Raw genomic sequence first — 10,382 nt, 5'->3', positions numbered from 1 at the left:
ATATTCACATCAAGATTAGGTACTTGTTTAGTTGTTTATGAATTTAAGACAAAATATTATAATATTACTAAAAAAAACTGTTATGATCTATTTAAATATATGTTTGCATTGTGAAAAAACAACATCGAATCTAAAGCGAGGAATAGTTTCTAAACCAATAATTCATAGTACATTCAACTCAAAAGGCCAAGTAGACGTTATTGATATGCAAAGTTAAAATTTTGATGAATTATGAGGACCATTTAACAAAATTTATACTTTTCAAAATTTTAAAATCAAGATGTGATGAGGAATCAGAAAACAGCATTTAATTTGATAGATATTTATACAACATTTAGTGTATCTGCAATATTTCATACTGACAACGGAAGAAAATTTTTAAACACTGTTATAATTTAGCTTAATGTGATGTTAAAATAATTCACTGCAAACCAAGGCACAGCTAAATCCAAGGGACGGTATAGAACGCGAATAGCGGTGTTGAAAGTATTTTGGCAACATGGATGACTGAAAATAATTCTAAAGACTATTCATCGCGAATAAAATTTGTTCAATTTAAAAAATATCAGACTTTTAATTCAGGTTTGTGAAATAAATTGTTAAAAAATGTAAATTAAATGTTGTACAAAAATAATTGATATTTGCAAAACTCAGAAATTAATTAGGCAGTTAAAAAGTAAATTATAAAAAAAAAAACTTGACTTATTAACATGATAACTTAAGCTAGCTATGTATAGCTTAATATAGTAAATAATAAATATATAATACAAATATTCTATAAAACATTTTGGTTTACCTACCTTCTGTAAGCAAAGCTTGTGTTGAAGGTAGGGAGTTATTTTCATAGAATCTACAAACCAAATACATTTACAACCATAGAAATAAATATTAAAATAAAAATTAATTTTTTAAATTTACAATTCAGATATTATATCAAAATTAAATAAATATTAATTTATGTTAATATTATTATTTACTCTTAGATATTTCTTAAAATTATTATTTAGACAGTTGGACTATATGTTGGCTCTAAATATTTAATAAATTTCTTACCTATACCTTTTATAAATTAATTTTTACATCACTCTATTGTTCATAAATCATATAGTCTGCTTTTGATAAAATCCCCAATTTTGTACTATTAAAAAGCTTCATCGTAAACGGTTATGTTGGGATTATTTAATAAGGTACAGATTAAATTATTAATATTATGTAATATGTATAATATAATATAAAGGTATAATACCTACATCATATGAATATTAATACAAATCTGGTCACATATTAAATAATATTAACCTGTTAGTTTAGTATATAATTTCATGAAATTAAAAATGCATTTTTAGAATAATGTAAATTTATAAATTATACAATTAGAAAAATGAAATAATTATTCAGGCATCCACGTTTGAATCAGCCCATATTAAAATAAATGAATGATTTGTCATATATTAATTTTTTAATTAATATCTAAGTACTAATATGAATATATAATAATAATAAACAACTACTATTTTTTTGCTTTATTTTTACACTTCTACTTATACTTGTATTCATGGGCACCCATAAGTAAAATTTTAGGGGGGGTCAAAATAAAAAATTCTCAAATGTAAAGATAATAATTATATTATGGTACTATTTATTGAGTTACAAGTTTTTAATATTTTTTGTTCAGGGGGGGAGGCAAGTGCCCTATTTTGCCCCTCCCAATGGGCGCCCATGCTTGTATGGCAAACCTATACACAGTATCGGATCTAGACAGGAGCGGACTGGGATATTGTCGGCTCAGGGGAAATACAGCTTAGCGGCCCTAAATATTTTACTATATTATTACTATATCAGTTGTGATTTTATAAATAATATGAATGTTTTATTACTTTAATTTAAAATAAATGCAAATTTTACTTGTAGAAGTATTTAAAAAAATATAAATACCTTTATAAAATACAATTTCCTTTATTGATCTTATGAACATAATATTTTTTATTTTTTTTTACAATTGAATGTGTTTAGATGCTAAACACATTTCAACATTTTTTTCATTAATGGTGAGCTTTGTTTCACATGTTTTAAAATATCATCAAATGATACTTCCTCCTATAACTCTTTCTCAACACTCATCATCATAAATGATTCTAATATTTCCTGGCTTAGTGATGAACGTAATCTATTTTTTATGATTTTTAACTTACTAAAATATCGTTTACAGTTAACTTGTGTAAAAGACAATGTTAATAAATATAGTTAAGAAATATATTATTAATTATTATTTATTAGTTGACTACTTGACTAAATATATTACAAGTTTATTGTTCGACGACCGGTCCAAATTTCACAATTTAGACCGGCCCAGGGGTATATTTCCCCCCTAGCCCCCCTGGCTAGTCCGCCCCGCAGCTACCGGGTGTGCCAAGTTTCAACACAAAATAAAATGTTTAAATTCAAATTAATAGCTATATTTTTATTGAAATCATTGTCTTCATTATTTAGGTATACATATTATAGAGTATGTCAATATTATACCTACACATCATAAAAAAATATGAAAACGAATAGGTTACATAATAGTATACCCTATAAGTTACCTTGGTTGGAATATATATTTATATACTATGTGTTTTGGTATATAAATATAGTATTATATGTTTATATACTATGTGTTTTGATATATAAATATAGTATTATATGTTTATATTATAGTCATCGATTAGTATTTAGTAGGTATTAGCGTATAGACTTATTGATGAGCTTATTGTTACGCACTTCCCATTAAATACTGCATCATTTGATTCATTGTTATTAAATTAACCCATTATAATATAGTCCTTGAATATTCGTTCATAACTACTATACCTATTGCTAGGACAGTGTATAATATCTCAAAAACAATTATCTACTAATTTCATTTTATAGATTGTTTATATGGTGGTAATAAATTCTAATGCAGACAAATTTTGTTTTCATTCGTATGTACATCTTTAAGCACTACGAAGTCTATAATTGGAGTTTTGATTGAACAATTATTAATTATGGAAGCCTGTATACCCGAAACATTTAGAAATGGGACAGTCTTAGTGACCGGAAGTACGGGGTTTCTTGGGAAGATACTCGTTGAAAAAATACTCAGAGCTTGTCCTATAAAAAAAATTGCAATTATAGTGAGAAATAAAAAAGGAATTAACGCTAATCAGAGGGTAGCAGACATCTACAAGCAAGCTGTAAGTAGTATATTTTTTAAATTATAGACCATAATTTACCATTTTAGTGACGTAGAAACACCAATTGTTAATTTCTTATATACACCATATATATTTCTCACCCGTATGTGTTTGTCAGTTGTCATAATATAGGTATACTAAATCAGAATCACACAAATAAATACTTATTTTTGAAGTATCTATAGTTTTTAGATTTGTGTTGCAAATATATTCATACTGTCGATTTCACAGAAATTTAAGCGTAATATAATATATATTTTAATACATTTTCACTGCAAACAAAATGAATATACGGACAAAAATACTCTTAATACCGCTCTTAAAAAATAGAATATATGAATAATAGAAAAAAGTAATCTTTTATTTTTTTAATAAACTTTTAAACAGATTGATTGATGAACCTAATATTATTGAAAAGTTGAAGTTTCGAGTACCCATTTATAAGAGTCACGTGACTTCAACATCTTTTACACATTCCTCATCATTTAAAAACCAACATAATAGTTTAGATAATAATCAATTGTTGACCGAATTTAAAATTAAGTATTTAAGTGAATAAATTACCTACACAGAAATCGCGATGTTTTCCACCTTACATTGAATTAATTTAAAAACAAAATTCAGAACATATTATCATAATGATTGCTATCTCAGATCGTAGAAGTGGGAGAAAATTATAGTTTATAACGCGTGTGTATAGTTAAATTTTATATTAGTGGCATATATAGGGGGTTGGAAGGTTCAAACCCTCCCCCCTCAAATGTATTGTTGGTATGGCACACGTTGAAAGTTTTGCAAACCTATCTCGAAAATTAACATAATAATACCTCCCCCCTCCGAAATTAATTCCTTATACGCTACTGTCTTATATTATTTTTAATGTAGGTACTTACGATATAGTTGCAATTTATTTAAAATGTCATTAGTGAATAATTATTGTCATAATTTATTATTATATTATATATATGTACATTAATATATCATTAATTGTCAGTTAGATATTTTGCAATGGCCAATCAACTTTTCATTAGAGTATTAATTCTAAATTTAGAGCTTTAAAATAAAATTGCAAATTCAATACTTAATATGGTGTTTTACTAAGCACCCATATATTAAAAACTTATATAAAATACAATTATTTAAATTATAAATAGTTTATTGTACAGTGTATATATTTTATTATTAATTCTTAATTAAAATATTTTTTATAGGTATATGATCGACTTAGAATTGAAAAACCAGATTTTATGGACTTAATCAAAATCATTGAGGGTAATCTAGAAGATTCGTCAATGGGTTTGATAACAGCTCATCGCGATTGGATAATTGAAAATGTAAACTTTGTTTTTCATTGCGCGGCTACAATAAAATTTAACGAAACTCTCGAATCAGCATCAAAAATAAACATACTAGGGACTGAAAAACTCTTGTCCTTAGCAACACAAATGAAGAACCTTAAGGTAATATATAATACATAGATTATAGATGAGTTATCACCTATTGACATTATTTTAAAACTTTAATTTGGTACATTTGAATTTTTTTATTAATTAGTATACTTGATAATGGTAAATAAGCATATTATATATTTGTTTTAAGACTTTAAAACTGAAGAAATATCAAATATTTTATACTAGGTAATCTTAATTTTACTTTATAAAATATTTTTTTGAATTTTAAAGGTGTGTTTCATGTTTTTATGATTTATTTTTTATTAAACATATTGTAGTATGTTTAGCTCACATTTGGTGAATTGTAACATATTTAATTTAAGACATAAATCTTCTAAACTTCTATAACTAAGAAGAAACAATATAGAATTTCGGAGTTTAAAATCGTGAGTTTTAATATTGCGGAATGTAGAACATCGGATTGTAACGATTCATTTAGTAAAATTCCGGATTTTATACTTTAGATTTTTATGGTCCGTGTATGGTGTATTACATTCCAGCATTTTATTTTTTTAAGTATTTTATGTTGGACATTTTAATTTCTAAATTTTTATCATTCTGTTCAATGGACTACTAACTCGATGGGAGTGACAAATGGTTGTAAATTGACCGCCGGTGAAGAAAACTGATATGCACGATCCCATATGATAATTGGATGCATATTGTATGTAGGAACGCAATAATACTTAATTGATCAAACTATATATGAATAACAACAATAATATAATTTTTTTTTTTTAAATGAGTGTTATTTTATAGGGTTTTGTGCATGTGTCGACCGCTTATTCGCATTGTCCCAAAAATGAAATCAAAGAACAATATTATCCTGTTCCGATTACGGCCAAGGAACTAAAAAATATGTTCGGTCTCGACGATTCTACGCCAAGGTAATTTTTTTTTTTTTTAATTTATAATATAATTTATAATACATTTGCTTTGTATTTTAAAAGTCTAATAAAAGTATTTTTGGAGCTTTATAGTATGGTAATATTAACATATTGCAGTAAGAATAAAAAAAAAAAAACACTCAAGTATAAAAAAAAATGCACAACTTTTCTGCTGGTGGCTTACATAGTATTATGTTGTTAAAATTCAAATATCATAATTTTTTTTAAAGAAATTTATTTTTTATGAATGAAATAAAGACTACTCAGAATATAATGATTAGGGCTCAGATTTTAAAGTATATACTTCTTTTTTTATACATGTGATAGAAATCTAATTTTTATTCATACATTCGTTTCACATTATTCTGATTCCAAACCAATTTATTTTTGCTTTTTTTCAGCTATTTTTATGCATAAATAATTTTTTTGCTTTTTCAGTTATTTCAGCTGTAGAATTTTTATATGTTTATTATATTACTATAATAGGAAAAATAAAAAATTGAATTAATAACAAACGTAAAAACCCAGAATGCGGACTAAATATTTATTTTTGTTTTCGTTATCGGCTTGTTTATTAAATAGATTAAACGTATCTATATAGATTATCGATCTAGTATAGCTTGCAGTACTTATATGGTCAGTATGCCTATAACATCGATATCGACAATTTCAAAATTTAAGATTTAGTTTTGTAATTTGAAACCAGCATCTTGTATGAAATATATGCACCGATCCATTCAGTGGATGTAGAGAGCCGTTTTCTATGTATACAAATATTGAGTCAGTTTCAATGTTTCACTACTGCAAATCTAGGGAAATACACGGTAATTAATTTTTTTTTTTCAAATTTTTTATTAATTTTTATTATAACTATAGATCACGTTAATTTTTTGTCATGTTTTTTTTGCTTTTTTAAAACAATCGTTTGCTTTTTAGTTGCTTATTAATTATTATGCTTTAAAATCCGAGTCCTAATAATGATAATATAATATGCCTTATAATATTTAATATTTATTTAATAAAAATTGATGTGGAAACTATACTTTTATCGGCTATATCTAATTTATTCTACTATGCGCAAGCCGCAAACAGCTGAAGTCTTGTTTAAAAATTAATTAATATTTGATATTTAGAATTTTAGAAGATTGGCCCAACACGTATTGTTTTACAAAAGCAATTGCAGAAAATTTAGTATTAATAAATGGTATTCATTTACCAATTTCAGTATTTCGTCCATCAATTAGTAAGTTTATTATATTTGTTTATTCGTTTAGTCTAAAATAATATTATTAATAAAAAAAATGGGCTGAATTTTTTACATTATACTTTTTTGCTCTTTGTAGGAGAGATGGGGATGTATACTCTTAATTTCTTAAATACGATGTACTTGCTATTTAACATCCTTATAAATTATTTAGTATTTACTTTTTTAATTGGACGTAGTAAAGATTTTCTATATTGAAATATTTGAAGTCATAATGAGTGTATTTTATTTCTTATATAAAACTTGTATGATTGAATATTCAATATACCTGTTAAGGAATCGATGGTAAGAAAGAGTTTATTGAATTCTTGATTATTATGACAATATTAAATACGTCGTTAAAGAGATAAAAATATTACAAATCAAATAATAATGTGTTAACTAAATTTCTCTATTATTTTTACATTTGAAATTTTATTGGAAGGTACTTTTTGTAGCATTTATTTAGTCGAATTCCTTTAAAATAACATTTAAAAAATATTTCAACTTTTTATGAACGAAATACAATAAAATAGTGTTAAAATAATTAAACCTTAAACACTTAACACGTGCTGCAGTTTGTGTTTAACCATCTAAATTCTACATTATTATATATGCAAATTTTTTTTCAGTCGGATGTACGAAATCGGAACCCGATCCCGGTTGGCTGGAAAACATGAATGGTCCGTCTGCCATAGTGGCTGGTGTTATGACTGGATTCTTGAGGACCGTTCCAATCGTCAGAAATAAAATTACGGACATAGTGCCGGCGGATTACACCGTAAACGCGTTAATTAGTGTTATGTGGGATACGGCTAATAGGTACATAATATATTATTGTAATACGTATTTGCTGTTATCAAACTCGCATAATCATGTGGTTGTGTGTTGGTTCAAAATTTTAAGTCCATACAATTGTAAATATTTGATACTGATGATAATTTTCGAATTTCAGATATCAAGACTCTAATCTGATAAACCAGGAACCAAAAATATATAATTACGTTTCTAGTGTCGAGAGTCCTCTTTTATGGGGTAGATATATAGAAGAAATGAATGGTCATTATCACGAAGCTCCGCCTTTACAGTCAGTATGGTATATGTTTTGTATTTTTTATACCCATTTATGGATAGGCAAAATTTTGAGATTTCTATTGCACCGGATACCAGCCGCGTTGGTGGATTTTTTGTTAATCGTATGCGGTAAAAGTCCTAAGTAAGTGTTTTTTAAGTTAACATTTCTGTTTGTATTATTATTGTGATATATTTTATTTGTATTAATCGATTTAACAGAAATGACGTTTATTTTTTTTTTTAACTGACAGTATAATATTTTAACTACACCTTTTTAACAACGTAGGTACTCGATAAAAGTTGGTTTCTAGTTAATAACTATTATTTTTTGCTAATTTATCGTTATCGTTATTAAATTCAAAAGGGTTTTTTTTAAATTATACTAAAGTAATTAGCTGTATATTTTCATTTTATATTTATTCATATTTATTTTTTTTTATGCAATAATGTAAATATATAATATAATTGCTATTGGGATATTCTGCTATTTAAACTAAATAAAATTAAATGATTATAATAGGTTTATTTTTATAATTATAGAAAAAAATTATGGACTTTATCAAATCTTAACAAATATAAATTAAAATGAAAAATAGTTTTAAAATTATGAAATTTTTAATCGTATCATAGAAAAAAAAATTATCACCTTGTAAAATCATACACCTTGGATAATTTAAAATTTAAAAGTCACTTGTTTTAACGTTACATATAATTTTTGTTTGAATGGTTGATATTTAATATTAATTTTTCAATTAACATATTAAGTTATGTATAGATATATTTTATTTTATTGCTAGTTGCTAGACATCGTGAAAATCAAAATATAAGTTTAAATAGAAAAAAAAATTAACAATTATTAGTGATTTAAACGTATTTTTGTAATTATTTATAGAATGTTGAAAATGTATGTCAAAACAGAATGCATGATAGATTTACTTTATGTGTTTACTACGAGACAGTGGAAATTTGACAATAGTAATACTCGAGAATTGTGGTCGTTATTAAGCCAAGACGACCGCAACACATTTTGGTACAGCTTAGAAGAATTTGATTGGGCATCCTATATAAAAGTTTATTTTTATGGCATCAGAAATCACGTGTTACATGAAGAATTGAGTAATGTGGATACAGCAACAGTAAAAAATCGAAAGTACGATATTTTGCTCGAATAAAATTTTTCTTCAATCATGATTTATTATAAAATATTCGTATTTTATGTATTGTTTTCAGATTATTTTGGTTGCATCAGTTATGTATTTCTGTTATTATTTACGTTACTTTTCAAGTATGTTGGACGTTTTTATAGTATTTATACTGACTGGTAAAATGTGTTGATACAGAACATTGCAATGGTTTTATATCGTTAATAATAATTAGTAATAATTAAATCAATATTTATGAATTATTGATTTTATGTAGTTGTTTTAAAGTTAAATTTATATTATGTATTTGTTAAGGTTCAGTGTGTACATACTTCCCATTAGTTAGTTATTAAGTATAATGTATCAAATATGTATAGATGAATATATATTTGATTATTCGATTGATATGGAAGAAATTCTACTGAATTCATTTATACAAATGTAAAATAATAAGTAAATAATAAGTAATTTCAAAAGTATACCCACATAATTTATAATAATTATATAATATGAATAAATATAAATATTTTATAATAATGTTCAAGGGAGCGGAAAAAATTTGACGAAATTTGAAAAAAATATATTGTGTTCAATACAATCGTGTGCTTTTTTTAGTTACTTATTATGCTTTAAGATCCAAGCTCCAGTCATTAAGTATGCAATACAGGTAATAACCGAAAGAATTATCATAGTATAAAACATCAAAGTTTTTCTAAGATTTTATATTTTAGATCCTTAAGCCATGTATGTCATTATTCATTATCAGGGCTAGGATTTATATGCAACAGCATGTTTTTTTTGTGACTACTGATTATTGATTTTGTCAGTATTGTCCACGAATCTCTTCACGATGAGATAGATGGTGGTGTTTTTATTTTGCATGTTTTTGCATATTTTGGATAAAATGCATTTTATTGCATAATATTGAATAAAATAAATATCATTGCATATTTCGAATATAATAATGCGAAAAATGCATGTTTTATTGTATATTTCGTATTTAATTCATTTATATTCGACAATTTAAAAAAATATGTTGTCGTAGCATGCAACTCTTTTGTATGTGAATTATAAATTTTAATTCTAAATTATTTTATTTTATTTTATTTCTCAATTATATTATACCTATAAAGACAGACAATTTTTTTTTGTTACTATATTTTTGTGTTTATCTTATAAAAATATTATACCTACAGTGTATCTACAGGTGCAGATTCTACACTTAATTTATTCAATCACACTGGTTTCACAATTAAAAAAAAAAAAATAATGTTTTTCTAATTTAGTGGCTTATTAATTATTATATATAATATATTATATATTATATTGTAATTATCGAAACTAATGGCTCAGATCAAGTTTCTAAA

General features: G+C 25.2%; 1 protein-coding gene across 1 annotated transcript; it reads left to right on the top strand.

Annotated features, from left to right (window-relative positions):
• Nucleotides 1-2,709: 2,709 nt before the first annotated feature.
• On the top strand, nucleotides 2,710-9,875 carry LOC114129900 (fatty acyl-CoA reductase wat-like). The gene is made up of 8 exons (XM_027994759.2): nucleotides 2,710-3,218; nucleotides 4,430-4,678; nucleotides 5,429-5,556; nucleotides 6,690-6,799; nucleotides 7,432-7,621; nucleotides 7,755-8,015; nucleotides 8,766-9,023; nucleotides 9,104-9,875. The coding sequence occupies exons 1-8, from the start codon at nucleotides 3,030-3,032 to the stop codon at nucleotides 9,177-9,179; spliced, it is 1,461 nt and encodes a 486-aa protein (XP_027850560.2). The 5' UTR covers nucleotides 2,710-3,029; the 3' UTR covers nucleotides 9,180-9,875.
• Nucleotides 9,876-10,382: the final 507 nt, after the last annotated feature.

Source organism: Aphis gossypii, chromosome 3 (genome assembly GCF_020184175.1).
Source record: "Aphis gossypii isolate Hap1 chromosome 3, ASM2018417v2, whole genome shotgun sequence".
Taxonomy (NCBI): Eukaryota; Metazoa; Arthropoda; class Insecta; order Hemiptera; family Aphididae; genus Aphis; species Aphis gossypii.
Note: the sequence above shows the minus strand (reverse complement) of the source record. Positions and strands in the feature narration are given on the sequence as shown.